Below are 20,248 nucleotides of genomic sequence, written 5' to 3'. Positions count from 1 at the left end.
CCATATCTCAGCAGTGCACCTACAGGAATTTCCAAATTTCATTATCCACAGATATTTTATCTGAACTTTTGATTACGTTACATATTCAATTATTCAATTAAAAGAAGAAAGTCAACAAAAGATTTCTTTGACCCCATCGAATTTTTGTTAATACCAAGGAAACCCTTGTTTATTATAAATTAAGAAAATTACTTCATCTTAAGATTGTTTATTTATTTACAAATGAAAATGCCATACAAAGTTTGCATGTCGTATGGAAACATTAACTCAATTTCCCTGCTCGTTCAATAAGGGTCAGGGATCTCTCCAGGTCTTACGCCTGCTATTTCAGGTGAACCCATAACTCTCTCGCTACGCTTGTGGCAATACATTGTGGCGATTATTCGTGTTGCATTCGAAAATGCATACAAATATTTATGCCAGCCCACAAGATATTCGCAGGCCCATAAATATGATTGTACGTTCGAAAATAAATCGTAACAATTTAAAGCAGGTCATAAATTTGTGTGAGCTAGCTACAAATATTCAGGATGCGAGATGCTTCTGGCCATGCCTAGATGATCGCTTAACTCATTAAGATATTTACAGCATTATTTACAAAAAGGTATCGATATGTGTGTGTGTGTGTGTGTGTGTGTGGCAATTAAGGTGCGCCAAGGTGTTGAAAATCAATGGAAACTCATTATACGAAACCGTTGACGGTTGACATAAGCCAAATGCCGGCCAATTAAGATGAAGGCGTGCGCGTTATTACGGCTGCTGTTGCAGATGCAGCTACAGATGCATTTCCGTTGCAATGTAAATACACGGCTAGAGGATCGCTTGAGTTTTGAGTAAATAAAATGAGCCATGAAAAATACAAAATAACAATTAGACGCATGCCGCGCACACAAACAAATTCCAAATCCATTTACGCACTCGAAATATTCGTGCACAAAAAAAAAAAATCCAATAAAAATGCATAAACTAGTTTTTCAAAAAAAAAAAAGAAGAAGAAGAAGCAGAAACGAGGTATTTAAAAAACATTTAACTGCAAGCCGCACACTTGGCCCAGCTTCCCAGCCAGCCGCAATCTCGTGCCCCATGTCGTGCTCGATTACCCCAAATAATTTTAGTTGTTTTTTTTTTTTTTTATTCTTCTTGGTCCTCTAAGAGATATTTTTGCTTCTGTTTGTTGTTGTTGATTTTATTTTTTGGCGCTGTGCTGTAAACAATTTGTTTACCCGCAACGTTGATTATTTCCAATTAAGTGAAAATTTTATTATAAACAAACTCATTTAAATATTTTCAACGTGCGTTTCATTGAAAATAATTTACTCAAATTCATTTATTCTTTTCGATTTCTTTTCCTTCAGGGTGAAAATTGTATTTTAATATTTGCTCATGTCGAAGATTATTGAGTTTTAGATAATGCGCTTAAGGAAATGCGTAAATTGTCTTGCAAAATATTTATATATATATAAATTTATATTGAAAATATTTGGGCCCCGCCGGAGATATCCGGCTCATAGAGGATGTTGAGTGTTTTGCAGTAGAAATAAATAATAAAGTAGCATGATATGAAAATCGAAATGTAAATGCATTTCCCCAAGAAAATAAAAATAAATATACGAAGTAAATGAGGCGAATAACAAAAAATTATTCGACAAGTGATAAAATAGAAAATCTATTTAGGTGTACTAAGCAAATGATGTGGGTAGGAAGTCAGGTAAAATAAATAAATATTTTGGCAATATAAAAGGCATAGTCTAGTAATGCTACATGGAATGATTACACTTAAAGTATGTGATAGAAGTAGAAACTTAATTTTAATGTGCTTTAAGACTTTAAGTAAATACATAATACTACAAAAATTTAATTCTATTTATATCACTATCATAAGTTTGAGGCTCCAATAAATTGACCAAGTTTTTAGTTATACTACATGGGGTTTTCAGAATGCAAACGCATTAATTATTGTGATATCTCTAATTAATGAATACATATATAATATAAATATAGTTGGAGCATATACAATTATATATGGACTACTAAACACCATGGACAGCCAGGGAAATATACATTGGATATCAATTTTAAATAAAAGTCGTCTTCGGAGCCACGATCAGATCAGCACAGAGCGTAGTTCACTCATTTGACTTAGGCACAGATCGCTTTAACTTATACTTAAGGACCGCAGCATAAACTATAGGTATTCTATAGATTTTGATCGAATATGTTCAATCAAACCACAATTTGTACATATGTATATAAATATAAATATATTTACTTTGCAAATTCCTATACTATACTATACATATTCTAACTAATCTACAGCAACATTTCCGTCGCTGGCAACGAACGCATTGATGCGTTTCCATCAACAGCAGCAGCAACATCATCATCATCAGCAGCAGCAGCAACATATTCAAACGCAACAGCAGCAACAGCAACAACAACAACAACAACAACACCATAAGGCAACAACGTCGTCGTCGTCGGCTGCTGCGCTGCTGGCGCCATTGAATAGCCTCAAGACACTGCAGTTGACGCAGCAGCAACGTTTCATGGCCAAAACGGCGCATCAACAGTTGCTGGACATTCCGACAGCGGCAACAGGTGTTGCAAGCACATTACAAAATGGCGGCCACAGCAATAACAGTAGCAGCATCAACAACAACAACAACAACAACACCGGCATTAGCAACAACAACCACAGCAGCAACAACAGCAATGGCAAACGGAAACGTTCGTGGTCGCGAGCCGTGTTCACAAATCTGCAGCGAAAAGGACTCGAGATACAATTCCAGCAGCAGAAATACATAACCAAGCCGGATCGACGCAAATTGGCAGCACGACTGAATCTGACAGATGCTCAGGTAAGCTTTGGCCAAAACTCAGCCATAGACCTAACGCTAAAGCTTTATCAATTCACAGGTCAAAGTGTGGTTCCAGAATCGGCGCATGAAATGGCGTCACACGCGTGAGAATCTAAAAAGCGGACAAGAGAAGCAGCCACAGTCACAGGGGCCGATGGGGTCCAGCAATAGCGCGACGAAGCCATTGCTGCTTCCATCCGCAGCTGGAGCTGGAGCAAGGCCACACGAGCTATTGGACTACAGCTCCGACAGTTGTTCCAGCGTGGAGCTCAGCGAACGAGCCGACGACGACGATAACATTGAAATCGATGTAGTTGAATAGCCACAAGTCAATATATAAGTATGTCTATTAATTAGTATATATATATAGAGATTGTCAGCGACAATCAAGTTCAAGTTGTAGCCATAAGTCTGTTTGTTTGATAGCGTAATTAATTTATGTATAAAACACGAATTTAAATTATTACAAATTATACAAGTTAAGCATTTATAACTTAATATTTAATACATAATAAATGTTATCTGTATGAAATTAATATTTATGCGTATTTGTTTTGTACTGATCTGATCTGAAATGATGGCATTTTATTCTATTTTATATATGATTATCATATTCGAATATTTCAGTACTCTTTGGAAAATGCAGTAAAGTCATCTGATTCTGGCCTTATAAAGTCTGTTGTCGTAATAATTTAATTAACAAGTTCTTGAGCCAAGCAGGCGGGCAATCAAATATCGCAATCGATCTATAATATGTTTCCCTCAGTTTTCTGTCTGTCCATTTCAAGTGTTCTTAAAAATTAAGACTCTGGGGGAACCAGTGTCATAATTAACTCGGAAAACTCATCATACTCACGCTCTCTTCGGGTGCACTGAGCGAGAAACAGTGGAATGAAACTGAACTAGAAGATAATTATCATAAAGATCATTTCCCATTGATTGCCAAAGATGATAAAAAATATTAGACACTTTTAATATTAATAATGGTAAAGATGATAATGATATATTATGATTATAACTATGAACACATTTAGCTTTATAAGCATATCTTACAGGTAAAAATATGCTGTTATATACTTGAACAAAAATTTCGAAACATGTATTTTTTACCTAGTCTACATAAAAGAGAACCTAATTAACTCGAAATCACTAAAGTAAAGTGTAAAAAGTGAACGCTTTAGCTTCTTGCTTTATGAAATACATCAGATAATTATTATTTTTGTTCAAACAAACAAATAAGCAAATGAAGCCAGCTATGCATATTGCGTAGATGCTATCCCAAGCACAGATCGCCATCTAATAACTTAGACTAATGATCGGCAATATTCCATAATTAGAATGATCTGACCAAGTACCACAAACACTTATGAAAATAAACAATTAGGGATTAGCTGAACAATTTATAATTGATAAAGCAACATATTAATACCTCATATATCATTAAAAGCAATTCATTCTCTCTCTCTCTCTCTCTCTCTCTCTCTCTCTCTCGCACTCGCTCTCTTTGCACTCTTTGTGTGCCGCACAGAATAAACAATAAAAGAACACGCAATGCCATTTTTTTATAATAAACAACCGAAAATTTAATTAAAGATATACCGCTGCGATCAGCAGAACTCGAAACTGCGACGAGGAGACCTTCTAATCTAGAGAATGATAAAGCCCGATACCCGATACCCGGCGACAACGGCAGTTGGTCAAGCGCGGGGCATCAGCCGTAGCGGATCAGAGAGACAATTAGGCAAACAGTGAGCGCAAATTATTGACGCACGACATTGAAAAATTACTTCAATTCGTAATAATATTATTGTTATACACTGACAAAGAGTATTATGAATTTGATACATTGGTTTGTAGCGCCACAAGAAAATAAAAAACCTACTTTTTTAATTTTTGGTTAAATGAAAAAAATAATAAGAATAGAACACTAATATTCGTAATACTGCTAAAATCATAATCAAAATAAACTAATTTATATATAAAACAACAATAAATTTTTTATTGCTTTTAGGACATTAACATATTAACATAAATATATTAAAATTTTAGAGTTATCATAAATAGTTATGATAAATAGAATATTTATCAATAATTTATGAATACGTTTTTATTGCTTCAGCTTGAAGTAAATATTTTTAGTATGAATCAACTTTTTAGGTTAAATACATACATATATACTTAAATAAAAAAGGAAAAAAATTAATATTTTTTAATATAAACAAAAACACCTAAGATTCTTTATTTGGTTAGAGTATTTACTTAGCGACTTGTCATGCCTTAGGTTCCGTCAATAATGTTTAGCTAGAGCTTCGTTTGTTCAGTTTGTTGAGACTAAGCGCTGTGAGCGGTTGAAAATTTCAGTTAACGAGCGCGCGGCAATGCGACGGCTTAATTATAGAGCTAATATAGTTATAGACAAACGCTGAGAACTACGTAGAAATTGTTGAGACAATGGGTAATGTGCAAACGCGTCAACTAGACTCGCGGAATGCGACAAATAGACGCAGCAGTAAGTGGGATAGGAATTTGCAAAACAAATAAGTAACTTTTTGATCCGATTTGATCTCGCCCTATTTTTCTTTTTGTCTCAATTAGGCATCCTTTGGAACTTTCGTTATCCCAATGGCAGCAGACGACGCGACGATGTTGCCATGATCATCCACAACTCCAGGTTGAGCATTAGCGAATGGCTCAATCTGCTCGAGCTACAGCAATATGAAGGTCAGTTTAGTCAGCACTTTTTGTTGTTCTTTTGCAAAAGTGCATTAACTCACGTGTCACATCCGCTCAAGCAGAAAATCTGAATATGTATGCCACTGTGAATGATGTTGGCGATCTAACCGACAGAGATTTGAAGCGTTTGGGCGTACGCAGCATTACCCATCGCCAGAAAATGCTCAACAGCTTGTTGGGCGTGCGGGCCAAGCGCAGACAATCCATGAATTTGGAAGGTAAGTGGCGAAAGTGATTCAATTCTAATGCCGATCTATAGCTGGCTTATCTACGAACAGCCATGAGAAGTGCTCCATGTGCGGTGCCGCGTCGCAAGAGCTCCTGCCCCATGGTTTATCTAGATCCCGATAATGTGACCGAAAGCAATGACAGCGGCGGAACGGCTGTGGTTACCACCAAAAGTGGCAAGGTCTTAAAGCAATTAACATTCGATGAGACAACAACAATGTGAGTATGATAAAGAAATCGTCGAAAACTCAGGCAAAACTGTAGAGTTATTTCTAGCTCGACTTTATTCTCTTCTCAGACTAAGACATTGGCCTTTCATTAATTGAAAAAATTGAATTGATTAATTCAAAGTTATAGGAAATAGAAATCAATACATAATTGATAAAGTATATTAATATGCTGAAAATAATTTGAGATAAAATATTATCAACGTTGTATAGAAAGTGATAAATAATCGGCTTTACGAATTGATAATTCCCATAATCTTAACTTGATAATCGGCATATACTTTATAATTGGATATATATTATTAACTATATTATTTCTATATTTAATTTCATATTTTATTCATATAAATTATGGACAGTCTCATATTTAAATAAAACGAATCCTCAAACAAGTTCCACTATTCGATAACATTCACATGCAACTTCTAAATTTAACAATTTCCTGCCTGCCTGCCCGCATATTTCCGTTAATAACAACCACTTCTCTAGCCCCTCACACACATAAATATATTTCAATAACAAAAACTCTGCGCATGCCCCAAAGAATTTCCCATAAAAAGAAAAAAAAAACACAATAAACCTTATGCCGTTAGGCAAGCGGCATAAAAATCTTAAAACAAAACACAAACAAGTCGGGCCAAGCGAACAACCCTCACAAGGACATTCGACTTGTGCCAGGGTGGGCCAAAAAACGCAGAGCGAATTTAGATGGCAAGGAGTGCAGACGAGGTCGACGCGATAAGAAAGCCACAGATAAGAATAAACTAAAAGTTTTACAGTTTTAGTAAACAAAAAATAAATACTAAATAGAGCTAAAAAGAAAACAAAATTTTTTGTAAATATCAGCATTTTGTTTCTATGCAAAGTCTGATAGTATTAAATAAAGAGAAAATAGTTTAAGGCGTGTCCTGCGTATATATTCCGTAACGAAAAGCTAGCAAAATGGGCGTAGCAGGTGAGTGATAACAATTTGTAAATGAACAGCATTTAAAACTCAATTGAATCAACAATATTCATTTACAAATTCAAAATTGTTGCTTGGATTCAGCGTAAACAATAATTACAACTTTTACTACAATTGCATTAGCGTAAATTTTTTTTTTTTGCACTTGAACTTCAGACAAAAGTTCGCATATACCAAGAAACAATCCTGTGGGAGCGAATTTCCCTTTTCAACACTAGCCCGGCTGTGTGTGTGAGGGCAATGTACACAAAGCTCTCACACGCACACAATAAATTACCCATAATAAGGGAAATTTGTAAAAGTGCAATAATTCACACTCTCACGCTCTCCTTTTACTCTCTCTTTCTTTTTCGCTCTCATTGCAGCTATGAGGAATTGAAGCCGCGCTCCAAGTGCAACAGTCCGCATTGGGGCGACAACGCCGACGATATGGAAAGCGGCAATAACAGTAACATTTCCACGCCCCTGGCCGCCTCGCCCAATCCCAATGAGCAACAGGAGGCCATAGCGCTGAAAAAGGCACTCGAATGGGAACTGAGCTTGGATGCCAGAGAGCTGCGTTCGCATGCCTGGTACCACGGCGCCTTGCCACGTCAGCGGGCCGAGGAGATTGTCCAGCGAGATGGAGATTTTTTGGTGCGAGATTGCGCCTCCCAGCCGGACAACTATGTGCTCACCTGCCGCAGCAAAGCAGCTGTCTTGCATTTTGTGCTTAACAAGGTGAGTGAAGAGGAAGAGAAAGAGTTAAAAAGGGCAAGTGCTGGGTAAGGTGTGAGGAATTGATGAAGTGGGAAGACTTTATTTCTCTATTATAATGAAATTTCGATCATATTAAGAAGTTTAGATATTGGAGATTTACATTTAATGTAAAGATATATTAAAAAGAAAATTCTTTCTTAATTAGATCTTCTAACGAATTTGATCCCAAATATAGACAAAATTACATAGATATAGAATATAGATACAAGAAATAAATACTATTTGAATCGCACTAACCTCACTTAATTCCCTTATTTTCCAGCTGGTACTGCAACCGGAGACTGTTTACGAGCGCGTGCAGTATCAATTTGAGGAAGATGCCTTCGATACGGTGCCAGATTTGATCACCTTCTATGTAGGTTCCGGCAAACCAATATCAGCTGCCTCCGGCGCCCTTATACAATATCCATGCAATCGCACATATCCACTATCCTTCTATGGCCACAAGATTGTGGGCAATCAGCTGCACTCACAAATGCTGGCCGGATTGCGTGGCCTGAGTCCATTGAACTCGCCAATGGGCAACAATAATGCAGGCGGCTCCGCAGTCTTTCGCTTTGGCCAACTGACTGGGGATGTTCCAGCAACACAGCAGCAGCAGCAACAACAGCAACAACAGCAGCAGGCTGGAACGCCCGCCAGTCCGCATTGTTCACCACCTCGAGTGCGTCGAGATGTGCCGCCGCCCAGGCTGCCTTGCAAGAAGCAGCAACGCTCACAGAGCTTAACACCTGCTCAGGCGATGGTGGTGTGCAACATTAACAAGCAACAGGAGCAGCAGCAACAGCTTGCCACAACAGATGCCACCAATGGCCATGGCCTGGCCCGCTTTCAGACCATTGCACGCTGCAATCCCACCAGCGATATGCAGTTGCAGTCGCAGCATATGGAGCACAAGTTTAGCACACAATCATTGCCCCGGCCGAGCACTTCGGCAGCGCAGGCGCTGCGCCAACAAGCAGCAGCACGAATTTGCAGTTTGGCGCGTAATTGCAGTCTCGATACGCCCGATCGACCGCCAAGTCCGCCGCCCAAACCCCGTAAGGAGCCAATGGCCGCAGTGCTGGCGTATCAGGCAAGCGGCTCGGATTCGGGCAACGGTTCAGGCGACTCAGCACCAGGCGATATTAGCGAATTGAGCATACAACGCGGTGGTGTTATTATCAAAAATCCGCGTTTTATGAGTAGCTCAATTTCGAACGGTACTCTGAAGAGCTTTACGGAATTCGACGCCATAGCAGCTGAAGAGCAGCTCTTCACGCTGCCCATTGAGGAGTTTAAGCTGGTAAGCACACAAACTATATACATATTTGCAACAGCACTATAAATAACTACATTGTAATATTTGTATTAATAGTATACAGGTGCTCGCACGCGCACAAATTAATAATTGTTTTAAAGCACTATCGATTTTCACACGCGCCATTTTTAAAGTCGCAATAGAACTGCCATAGACAAAAAGGCGCATTCTATTGTGAACTAAAGTATTGCCACCTTACGCGTTTTTATTTAAATAAACATACATAATTAATAGCGTATGTAAATTACATATCCTGTCAAGCAGTCCACAACAGTTTTTTAACAGCTTCGTAGCTGCTACGTGAGATCTCTGTTAATTTTACCTTTGTGCAGCAACATTTGGTTTATTTTACTTATGCCACCTGACCAATATTCAAGTCAATTCTATTTTATATTAAACCGTAACGAAATGTTTGCATATACGATCGACATTAAATTCGCAATGTAAATTTAAACAATGAGCGATCAAATGAAGACTTGTTTGCACGAGGTGGCAATATCTGCCCAGTTCTTTAAGTCATGGTGGCAACGCAATTAATACTTACGTTAAAGTTTAAATTTTATTACGTTATTTAGCTGGTTAGTTAAGAAAACGATTTGATATTCTAATCATTAATTGGAATATACTATATAAAAACGTATGACCTCTATATACATACATAATTGTAATTAATCCATAATTTCTTCTGGCTTTGCAGTGCAGCAAATTCGATTTCGAGAATTTTAGTACGCTGCTGTTGCCTTCAGTGGAGAATAAGCCACTGGATGGAGATGCGTTGAACACATTCAAGATGATGCTGCTGGAAACGGGTCCCAAGCTACTGGCCGAGCACATTACACGCATCGATGTAGGCCTATTTCTGGATGAGCCTGCTAGTGATCCAGATTGCTATTTAAGCTGTTCCGGTCTGGAGCTGCTGACCCTGCCGCATGGCAAAGTGTTTCGCGAGGACATCATTGAGCGAACGCAGTGCATTAAACTGATGGTTGCCGTGACCATACTGACCTGTCAAACTGATCTGGATCGCGCCGAGCTACTCAGCAAGTGGATACAAATTGCGGTGGAAACAAAAACAGCGCTGGGCAATCTGTTTGGATTCTGTGCCATTATGTTGGGGCTGTGCATGCAGCAGGTGAGTTGTATGAAGATTAATAATGCTATGGTTTACATTTAAACAATTTCAATTTTAGATACAAAAACTGGACCAGGCCTGGCACATTCTGCGCCAAAAATACACGGACAGCGCCTTCACATTTGAGGCCAAGCTGCGACCCACTTTGAGCAGCATGAACGAAGCCTCCAATCCGCAAGCGCCAAACACAACAGTGCCCCATGTTCTGCTCTACGCGCTGCTCATCGATAGGCCCATTTTAGATATTATCGATCATAGCAATGTGGATGAGCGTCCGGCGCTCTATAATACCTGCATTGCGCCCTGGGAATCGAAGGCAGACGATTTCGGCATGACCATCAATTTTCAACATTTGGATGCATCACGTGGCTTTCTTAAGAACTTGGATCTGTATCGCAAGAATGCTAAGATTATAATGGAAGAAGCAAGCACAAGATTGGATGAACTGCTGGCGGATGCTTTTCGGTAAATATAAATTCTACTGGAATTAAATCACTTTAGCTAATCACATAATTTGTCGTAATGCAGCACTGAATTTCACGTCAAGTTCCTGTGGGGCAGTTCAGGTGCCACGGCCAAACCAGAGGATCGGCATGGAAAACTTGAGAAGGTGCTAACACTGATGGCCGATAAATTTTGTAGCGTCAGCGCTTAGTTGCATAGAAACCCAAATGAGTAAACAACGATATTATATGGACTCTAGTTTGTAAGCTAAGATATTTCTTCACACAATCAAAAACCTAAATACTTATGCAAGTCTTATACTAGTCTCTTAGTCCTTCTACTTCGCAGCTATCCCACAATTTTATCCGATTCTCTGTAATTTTGTGCTGTTTCTACCTCAGCCTATGTGTGTATAATTTTATATACAAACAAAAAATAGAAGCGCTTTTGTTACAGTTCAAATAATTTATAAAAACAAACAAAAACAAATATTTAAAATTTAGTTAAGCCAAGGAAACTAATTAGTATTGTTAAAACATTTATTAAAAAAAAAAAAACCAAAAACAACATTTTCATGCTGGAATTAATCAAAATGTATTTACACCTAAGATAGTCATGCTGACTCTCTAAGAGAGTTGGCATTAACCGATGAATATTGAAGCACACTACCAAAGGCATTTATAGTCTAGTACTTAAAAGACACATATAATCCAACTAATTAAAGTATTATATACACATACTATAGATCCGACAATATACAGTTAATCAAATGCATACATATAATAATAGCATACATACATACAAGTGTAAACCGTATACTAAATATAATTATAATATAATTTTTTGCAATTTTATAAGTGATAGTGCGGTAAACTATAATAAAGAAAATAAAGGAAAACAAATGACGATAAGGGTTTTATATGTTTGTAAGAGTAAGAGCAATACAATATATATATTATTACATTTATATACAATTTTTTTTTTAAATTAAAAAATAACAATTGAGAGTAAAATGTAGTAAAAAATAATTTAGAAACACTTCAAATGGATTAATTAGCTCAATACTAAATAATCATATAGTAGTTGAGGTGCAATCTAAACAGATTCGATAGATAGGGATTATCGCTTAGATTTCATTAAAACGCTCCAGATATGCTTATTTATAAGTACTTGAACTAATGCCCGAATAACGATAATGGACACAGCTCACTCGTCTTGCGAAATGGCAAACAATTTGTGCACTTCCACTTGAGCCCCACACTAGCTCTATCAGCAGCCACTCCACAGCCGACCAGACTTATCACAAAACACGAGAATAATAATACACTTATTTATGTATCATGAAGTGAACGATTAAAGTGCCAGAGAACCCATTGACATTGCCGAACCAACAGGGCAGCTAAGCGGTTGTTATTTTGAATAGCTTATTTAAAACTAACTCTTCAACGCGAATCTCTTGAACTTAGTGAAAAGCTTCAGAGGTATCCGAGCGAAACTTGTAAACCCATCAAAAGCTCTAGCGAGCACCTGTTAATCGAGTATGAGCGGCGGCAGTGGCGGCTTTCGCTGCAATCGCAAGCTAACGTTGGCCATGAGCGGCGGCTTTATAATTTTGGTGATCGCACTGACGGTCGGCCTCTGTGTGGGGCTCAGCGGCAGCAATGACGTCACAGAGGTGAGCTATGAAAAATCAACAAGAGTTTAAGAGTATAAAAACTGCTTGGGTTGGAGATCCTAAGAACGTTACAAAGAGCGGACATGCCAATCATTTCACAACATTTTTGGAGCATAAAGACGCGCCTATTTGTTAAACAAATCCGCCCTGTAGATCTTTACCACCACCTGTCAAACCGCGAGTCTCTAGTATTTGGAATAAGTTGTTTCTTTTGAATTTGTGGCAAAGGCGGCGTGGAATCCAAAGTCTAAAAAATAAATCGGGAATCTCCTGATCTAACAGTATTCCAATTTCCTTTAAAAACAAAGTAAAAAAAACGGTTATTATCGATAAACACGAAATGGGATGAGTTATTGGACAAACTTAATAAGCTCATATTGCTTATGATATACACGCATATACCATTTATAGTCTTATGTGGCTTTCAGGCAGAAGAACGGACATACAGGCAGACTGATACAGCTATATCGATTCAGCTCGCCCTGATCCAGAATTTATGTACATGATATGTATATACTTTATGAGATCTGCTACAGTTGCTTCTACATGTTACACACATTTTCACAAAACCAGTATGCCCAATTTCCCCATTTGCAATGGGTTCAGGGTACAAAAACAAAAGTTTGATTAACTTTGGGTAAAAATTCCTTAATTATTGTGAATATTTATGTATATGTTTTCAGACAGAGGAGACACCTGCTTTCAGCATAGATCACCAGGCAAATACTTTCCTCTTGAATGGCAAACCATTTCGTTATGTCGCCGGCTCATTTCATTATTTCCGGGCTCTGCCCGAGGCTTGGCGTAATCGTCTGCGCACCATGCGTGCAGCTGGTCTCAATGCATTGGATACGTGAGTAGCTGCTGATATATGGATAGGATAGGTTGTGTAAGCCGTAGGACGTGACTGTGTCACGGTTTGAGCAACCGCAAGGCAAACTTTACTTTATGAATCAACATTGCCAATGGGTCTTACAGCTCTGATAAGTTTGCGGCTTTTAGAAGCTGATAAAACTGTGATACATTCATAAATTCAATTGCGAAAAAAAAAAACATTCTCAAGACGGAGATTTAAAAAGAAAAATTAATATAAAGCAAGCCTGAAGATGTGGAGCTCTGATTATATTCTAATATATATAACCGACCACCGGAAAACCTAAGCAGAGTTGTTTGATATAGAAAATTAGAAGGAAATAGTAATATCGACTTAAACTTTTATATTTTAGTAATTAATAATTATGAAAATATTTGATAAATTAGAGCTAGCTGAGAAATATCATTATGTAATTTAATGAACACCTATTTGTAATCTCTATCTTTTTATCTTTCCGCTCCAACAGCTACGTTGAGTGGTCGCTGCATAATCCACACGATGGCGAATACAATTGGGAGGGCATAGCCGATTTGGTGAAATTTCTGGAAATAGCCCAAGAAGAGGACTTTTACATAGTGCTGCGTCCCGGTCCATATATCTGTGCTGAGCGCGATAACGTAAGTAGCGTAAATTTTATTAATAATAAATTACATTGACGAATGTTAATCTTAACACACAACACAGGGCGGTCTACCCCACTGGCTGTTCACCAAATATCCGGACATCAAAGTGCGCACAAATGATCCCAGATATATAGCCGAGGTCAGCAAATGGTATGCACAGCTAATGCCACGCCTGAAGCACTTGCTTATCGGCAACGGTGGCAAGATCATAATGGTGCAGGTCGAGAATGAATATGCGGCATACTATGCCTGCGATCATGATTATCTGAATTGGTTGCGCGACGAGACTGATAAATACGTGGAAAATAAAGCGCTGCTGTTCACTGTGGACATTCCAAATGAGCGGATGCACTGCGGCAAGATTGACAACGTATTTGCCACCACGGACTTTGGCATCGATCGCAGTGAGTAGAATAAATTTGAGATATACATATGTATGAGAGCTATTTGAAATCGGCTAGTGATGAAGTGAATGAAGACAGTTAAATACTAAATTGAGATTACAGAAATGCTCAATTACCTAATACAATATTTCTGAAAAGAAGGAGTAACCCTCTTACACTCTTTTACTGCCCTTCACTCTACACTCTCTTATATTCTACTTCACTCTACATTCTCTTATACTCGTATACTCTCTTATACCCTTATATTTTCTACACTTTTCTCTACTCCCCTTCACTCTACACTCTCCTATGCTCTCTTTTATTTACTCCCTCGTACACTCTACCAATCTCTTAAACTCTACTCGAATTTACACTCTCTTATACTCTACTACTCTCTACACTATCTTATGCAGTTCATGAGATTGATCAAATCTGGAAATATCTGCGCAGCGTACAGCCTACTGGGCCCTTAGTCAATTCGGAGTTCTATCCAGGCTGGCTCACCCACTGGCAGGAGATGAACCAGCGACGCGATCCGCAAGAAGTGGCCAGCGCCTTAAAGTACCCTTAAGCAAACAAAATATATTAGAATCAGAATAATTTAATAATATTCAACTTCTACCTTTCAGAACCATACTCAGCTACAATGCCAGCGTCAATCTCTATATGTTCTTTGGCGGCACAAATTTCGGCTTTACAGCCGGCGCCAATTACGATCTAGATGGCAGCATTGGCTATACGGCGGACATCACCAGCTATGACTACGATGCGGTTATGGATGAGGCGGGCGGAGTTACCAAAAAGTATGAGCTAGTCAAACAAGTGATAGGCGAGGTACTGGATCTGCCCAACATTATGCTAAATCCCGCCAAGCGCTTGGCATATGGCAAAGTGGAGCTGACACCCGCAATGGAGCTGCTGTCGGCGGAGGGACGCGCTGCCCTGTCCAAGGGCACGCCCGTCAAGTCCGAGAAGCCCAAATCCTTTGAGGAACTGGATCAGTATTCGGGCCTACTGCTGTACGAGACACCGTTGCCCAGCTTGGATCTGGATCCAACGCTGCTGCAGGTGGAGGATTTACGTGATCGAGCCCACGTCTTTGTCGATCAGCAGCTGGTGGGCACACTGTCCCGGGAGGCGCGCATCTATGCGCTGCCCCTGAGCAAGGGCTGGGGCAGCATGCTGCAGCTGCTCGTCGAGAATCAGGGACGCATTAACTTTGATCGCGCCAACGACACGAAAGGCATCTTTGGCAAAGTGACGCTGCAGCTGCACAATGGCGGCGCCTTACCGCTGGAGAATTGGACAACCACCGGCTATCCACTGGAGGCCATCACCATTGACAGCTGGCGCCAGAAGTTGCCCGAAAATGCAGCCCTCGACTCGTCGATAGCCAAGCAGCGACTGCTGCGCTCCGGACCCATACTCTATACGGGCAGCTTCCAGGTGTCCGAGGTGGGCGACACCTATCTGAACACGGCTGGCTGGGGCAAGGGCGTGGCCTATGTGAATGGCTTCAATTTGGGACGCTATTGGCCTCTGGGCGGACCCCAGATAACGCTCTATGTGCCCAACGAGCTGCTCAAAGTCGGCTCCAATTCTCTGGTGCTGCTCGAGTATCAACGCTGCAATAAGACCACGAATGGCTCAGAGCTGCCGGCGGTGCAATTCGATGCAGTTGCTCAGCTGGATGGGGAGTCCAGCGAGGCACAGAAATAGACAGCATTTTTATACTTTTGTTAATTTTTTATTATTATAATTTACAAGCATTTTTTTTATTATTAGAAGCAGTTATTGATTTCGCTGTCGCAACAACAACCTTGACAAGCATTTCTTTTTTTAATATTTGCTAATCTTAGCTGTTATTCTTATATAATAAACATTGCTTAATTAACTCAAAATTGTTTTTACTGACTCACGTTTCATAAAAAATTATAATTTTAGCTCGTGTTTTTTTTTTTTCAATTGACTCTTTCGTTATTCAGGAATATCTTTTCATTTTCCTTGTTTGCTTGTTAATTAATTTTTCTTTCAATATTTTTTTAATTAAGTTTAATTTAAATTTTTTTTTTTTAATTTTTATTTAAATTTAATTTTTGTTTTAAAAGTTTTTTCTAAATTTTTTGTTCATTGGCAAACGGAGATTCTGCTTTATTGTTCAATTATATTTTATATTAATTTATATTCAATTTTTAGATCTTAGTAAAAATATTTATTTTTGTGCATCATTACAATATTTTTGTAATTTTTTAAAATTATTTGTAGAGTATTAAGTACATTTAGCTTTCGAGATTCTCAAAAATATTTTTGAAAATTTAATACTTTTTTGCTTTTAATATCAAAATATTATATTATAAATTTGTTTCTTTTATGTTACTTATTGTTTCTTTAGGGCAGTATTGTAGTAGGGGAAATACAAGAGGTATGTTAACAGATTCGAAATATTCTCAAACATAATAAAAGTCTCAGGTATCAAACAGAATACAATACAGAGTTATAGTTAAGTGGATTTACAATGATGTTAACAGATATTATTGAAACATAATTCTCAGTTGTCATACTGAGAATACGATTCGTAGTTAAAATCAAGTGGATTTACATAGTATATTACAACCCATGGATTAAAGAAATATTTTATTTTATACATATACGTATGCGACAACTTGTTAACAATATTATTTCATTGTGCAAAAATTGTTTCGACTAATTCCACAGCAGTCTTATTTGAAAACAAAAGAAAAAACTTATAACGAACACAAGACAGGTGTTTTTCACAAATATTTATATACATCTATTAGGCAATAGTTAATGTTGATTGCAAATTAGGAAAAACTTGCAATGAATCATGTAAAAATATATATATTATTCATTATTATATATCAGATTACAAAAATCAGCATGCGGCGCGTACAATTTAAGCTCGTCCAAAATCTAATCAGCAAACTACTTGTTTTTTATATTTAATTTTTTTGCAAGTGCCCCCACATAAAATTTCTTTGTTATTTAGTTTTCTAGTGTTATAAAAAATACTGCAATATATATAATATATATTTTGCTTTTATAGGTTTTATAGGGATAGATTTTTGCTGTTTACACTTGAAAAGAAATTTCGTGTTCATCAAATACCCTTGCAGTAGAATTTTGGTTGGGAATGTTGCATTATTATTCTTTAATTTGTTAACAGATACCCTATAAATTATTATAAACTCTGCTAGGGCATATTCGCTTCGGTTTGCCGAAGTTTTGCATTCTGGAAAATTGGATTTGCGTTTTGAAATATATTTGAATATTTTTCTCATTTCTATACATTTACTAAAAATATATCACAGCTGCATTTCGAGTTAATATACTTTTTCTCTTCTTCATTCATATATATATATATATGTATATATAATATATTCCCGTTTATCGTTTTTTGTCTTTTTGTGTAAAAATGTATAGAAAATTGTGTGTTTGCGCTTTCTTGTTATGTTTTCTATAGGGTAAAAAAGAAGCTTACGTAAAACAGCAAAAAATTTGGCAACCTAGTTAATATTTAGTCAATGTCCATGAAGACGGAATGCGTTTGCGTTTAGTAGACACTCATATATATATATATATACATCGTCATACATATATATATATAGTTAGGTATTTATAGTATAGGTAACTAACCGAAGCGTTGATTTAGATGATGCATAGTTGTAGTTATAGTTGTTGTAGTTCTTGCAGTTAAAGTTCCATTGTGGCTAATTGCTGTTGCTGTTTGCTTTTTGCTTTCTGTGATCGTCGCTTACCTGTCTAAATTGCTGTGGGGGCAGCGTGCGCCATTTGTCAGTGCCATTTTGATTTTTGTGCATAGATATCAGCGCGTAAATTTTGCGCAAAACAAATGCCCAGAATCTGTAAGATATCAAAACATATTATAAGCAAATTCGTTCACTAATGAAGATATGTGTTCAATCCAAAACAATATAAACAAAAACTAAACACCTGAAAGAACATAATGCCAATGACAACCGTGGAAATAATAATCAAATTATGCTCAATCCATTCTTCGCCAGCCTGAACGCAGCCTTTCTCATAAATAATCTTAGAAAGCTCCGTGCCCTGCGGCGTACTCTGTAAATAATAAAATGGGTTGAACATCAAATAAATATGAATTAAATAATATAAATAAAAATATGGTAAATAAATAATAAATAAATAATCCTTGAACAGATTATTGACTGTCTAAAATAATCAACTTAAAATATAAGCATTTGAATATAAATAGATATAAGTATTAAATCATATTAAATATATATCTATATATTGTGTAACTCTTGCTCAGCACCTGCATGATGAGCAGGCCAACCACTGTGGCAGCCACGCCAATCAAATGCGTCTCCAGCCAATCCTCTCCAGCGCGCAAGCAACCGCGCTCATGTATATTTCTATCCACCGGCTGCATGCGTGCATTTAAAATGAATAAAGTCTGCAAATCTGTTGTTGAACTATATTAGTTTTGCCTGTCAACTTACGTAGCCCTCCTTGCGCACATCGTAGCCGCATTGTTTGTTCTTGATCACCTCCTGCGGTCGACGGCGACAGCAGGAGAAGGGCACACCACATGCCTCGCGGCTGCCAATCGCAATCGAGGAGCAATTGAAATAGTTATTGCTATCCCAGTCCTTCGGCCCATCGATGCCGCAACATTGTAGCCAATCCTCCTGTATCCAATCAATCAGATTCTGTTGATCCGGATCCTCGCGATAGTGCTTGATAAATGCTCGCAGACCTTCAGTAGCTTGATCCTTGATCTAAAGATAAAAATTTATTTATTTATCACAGCTAGCTACTATTAAAGTTCAGGGTGCTCCATTTGGGGAACTGCTACTCCTTATGTCATAAAGAAAATTTCTCCTCAAATATTTCTAATTTTATTTCGCAAACAAAACAATAAGCGAATTAGCTAACAATACCAATTCATTAACCAAATGATTTGAGCTCAACTTTCATATCATCATCATATTCATTTTAATATTTCAATATATGAATCTATAAATAAAAAAACACGCTTTGAATCAAATAAACAAAAGCTCGATATATAATCAGCTTAGCAACGCATTAAGCACATGCTTTGTTTACATTCAGTAGCTTCAATTCAGCTTTACCCACTAATTAGTATGCAGCATACCACGCACAAATGCTAACAACTTACCCAGCCTTTGTCCTTGAGCACAAACGCGAGCCCGCAGAAACCAATCTCACTTAGCAGCAGAACGCTCAGAAATATGGCATACTGTAAATAAATAATGTATAATGCGTACACATATATCGTATCATATTGGGCAGGCAGTATTTTGTATAACTTACGGCGCTCAGCAGACAGGTATTTTCTCGCAGTGCTCCCACACTGCCCATTAGACCCAACATAAAGGTAATGGTGCCCAGTATGATTAGAACAAAAGCGGGATCTAAGGCAATAAATGTTAGCTTGCTAATATTGCGAAACATATCCTTTTCGGTCCAGGCCCAAATGCCAACGGAGAGCACCACAAGTGCGGTCAGCCAGATGATTACATTGCTGGTAAAGAGCAAATATTTGAGGCAGCAACTGATTTCACTTGTTTCGCGACGATATTTGCGCACTGCGGGCATTTTTCGGAGAGTCGATGGTGGCGGCGGCGGCAACAGCAACAGCTCGTCTGGATGATGTTCCCTAATTGCTACGGAATGATTATGCTTTTATTATACACTATTAATAATGACTGGGTATTTTTGATAATTTTCGTTTAATTTTACTAGAACGAAAAGCTGTGTTTACCAGCCACAGATTTTCGACTTAGCAATTGTGCGACACGAACAGCAAATCAGAAAATCTGTAGGTTAGTACGAGAGGCATGATAGTTGTTAGCCTTTTCGAGTGTCTGTTATTAACATCTCAAGCTTTAAAGTTGCCACTGTCTGGCGATGAGCGTTGCCAGACTGTTGTTTGTTAATGTACAAATTCCAATGGGCCTCTAGATTTTACAGTATTGTCTCTATTGATTACTTACTCCACCAGATAACGCCACTACTCCACAC

At 37.9% G+C, this 20,248-nt stretch overlaps 4 protein-coding genes across 7 annotated transcripts; 3 read left to right on the top strand and 1 right to left on the bottom strand.

The window, feature by feature from the left end:
• Positions 1-2,317: 2,317 nt before the first annotated feature.
• H2.0 (Homeodomain protein 2.0) lies at positions 2,318-3,376 on the top strand. The gene is made up of 2 exons (XM_030384225.2): positions 2,318-2,858; positions 2,917-3,376. Exons 1-2 carry the CDS (start codon positions 2,349-2,351, stop codon positions 3,178-3,180), a joined length of 774 nt encoding a protein of 257 aa, XP_030240085.2. The 5' UTR covers positions 2,318-2,348; the 3' UTR covers positions 3,181-3,376.
• A 1,804-nt stretch (positions 3,377-5,180) lies between these two features.
• LOC115562535 (breast cancer anti-estrogen resistance protein 3 homolog) lies at positions 5,181-10,867 on the top strand. Its single transcript, XM_089257448.1, has 9 exons — positions 5,181-5,367; positions 5,454-5,579; positions 5,654-5,809; positions 5,870-6,038; positions 7,376-7,730; positions 8,032-9,054; positions 9,767-10,201; positions 10,260-10,666; positions 10,730-10,867. The coding sequence occupies exons 1-9, from the start codon at positions 5,310-5,312 to the stop codon at positions 10,854-10,856; spliced, it is 2,856 nt and encodes a 951-aa protein (XP_089113574.1). The 5' UTR covers positions 5,181-5,309; the 3' UTR covers positions 10,857-10,867.
• Positions 10,868-11,967: 1,100 nt separating this feature from the next.
• Gal (beta galactosidase) lies at positions 11,968-16,101 on the top strand. The gene is made up of 6 exons (XM_030384223.2): positions 11,968-12,320; positions 13,004-13,173; positions 13,661-13,811; positions 13,879-14,221; positions 14,614-14,761; positions 14,830-16,101. Exons 1-6 carry the CDS (start codon positions 12,186-12,188, stop codon positions 15,917-15,919), a joined length of 2,037 nt encoding a protein of 678 aa, XP_030240083.1. The 5' UTR covers positions 11,968-12,185; the 3' UTR covers positions 15,920-16,101.
• A 1,394-nt stretch (positions 16,102-17,495) lies between these two features.
• Tsp26A (Tetraspanin 26A) lies at positions 17,496-20,155 on the bottom strand. 4 transcript variants are annotated; one of them, XM_089257713.1, is made up of 7 exons: positions 20,029-20,155; positions 19,538-19,890; positions 19,383-19,463; positions 18,703-18,981; positions 18,516-18,626; positions 18,173-18,301; positions 17,496-18,082 (listed from the first exon to the last, which is right to left on the bottom strand). In XM_089257713.1, the coding sequence occupies exons 2-7, from the start codon at positions 19,820-19,822 to the stop codon at positions 18,014-18,016; spliced, it is 954 nt and encodes a 317-aa protein (XP_089113839.1). In that variant the 5' UTR covers positions 19,823-19,890; positions 20,029-20,155; the 3' UTR covers positions 17,496-18,013. The 4 variants fall into 4 exon arrangements, with proteins under 4 accessions (XP_089113839.1, XP_089113838.1, XP_030240092.1 ...); XM_089257712.1 differs by having other exon boundaries at positions 19,538-20,113; XM_030384232.2 differs by lacking the exon at positions 18,173-18,301 and having other exon boundaries at positions 19,538-20,112.
• Positions 20,156-20,248: the final 93 nt, after the last annotated feature.

This window comes from Drosophila navojoa, chromosome 3 (genome assembly GCF_054131105.1).
Source record: "Drosophila navojoa isolate 15081-1374.11 chromosome 3, UAZ_NAV_1.0, whole genome shotgun sequence".
Lineage (NCBI taxonomy): Eukaryota > Metazoa > Arthropoda > Insecta > Diptera > Drosophilidae > Drosophila > Drosophila navojoa.
Note: the sequence above shows the minus strand (reverse complement) of the source record. Positions and strands in the feature narration are given on the sequence as shown.

Coding starts and splice junctions, on each gene's coding strand:
- Tsp26A (XM_089257713.1), bottom strand. CDS start 19,822: ATGCCCGCAGTGCGCAAATATCGTCGCGAAACAAGTGAAATCAGTTGC. Junction 18,982..19,382: donor TGCTCAAGGACAAAGGCTGG/GTAAGTTGTTAG, acceptor TTTTATCTTTAG/ATCAAGGATCAAGCTACTGA. Junction 18,627..18,702: donor ATGTGCGCAAGGAGGGCTAC/GTAAGTTGACAG, acceptor GCACGCATGCAG/CCGGTGGATAGAAATATACA.
- H2.0 (XM_030384225.2), top strand. CDS start 2,349: ATGCGTTTCCATCAACAGCAGCAGCAACATCATCATCATCAGCAGCAG. Junction 2,859..2,916: donor TGAATCTGACAGATGCTCAG/GTAAGCTTTGGC, acceptor ATCAATTCACAG/GTCAAAGTGTGGTTCCAGAA.
- Gal (XM_030384223.2), top strand. CDS start 12,186: ATGAGCGGCGGCAGTGGCGGCTTTCGCTGCAATCGCAAGCTAACGTTG. Junction 14,222..14,613: donor GGACTTTGGCATCGATCGCA/GTGAGTAGAATA, acceptor TATCTTATGCAG/TTCATGAGATTGATCAAATC. Junction 14,762..14,829: donor GAAGTGGCCAGCGCCTTAAA/GTACCCTTAAGC, acceptor TCTACCTTTCAG/AACCATACTCAGCTACAATG.
- LOC115562535 (XM_089257448.1), top strand. CDS start 5,310: ATGGGTAATGTGCAAACGCGTCAACTAGACTCGCGGAATGCGACAAAT. Junction 9,055..9,766: donor CCATTGAGGAGTTTAAGCTG/GTAAGCACACAA, acceptor CTGGCTTTGCAG/TGCAGCAAATTCGATTTCGA. Junction 10,202..10,259: donor TGGGGCTGTGCATGCAGCAG/GTGAGTTGTATG, acceptor TTTCAATTTTAG/ATACAAAAACTGGACCAGGC.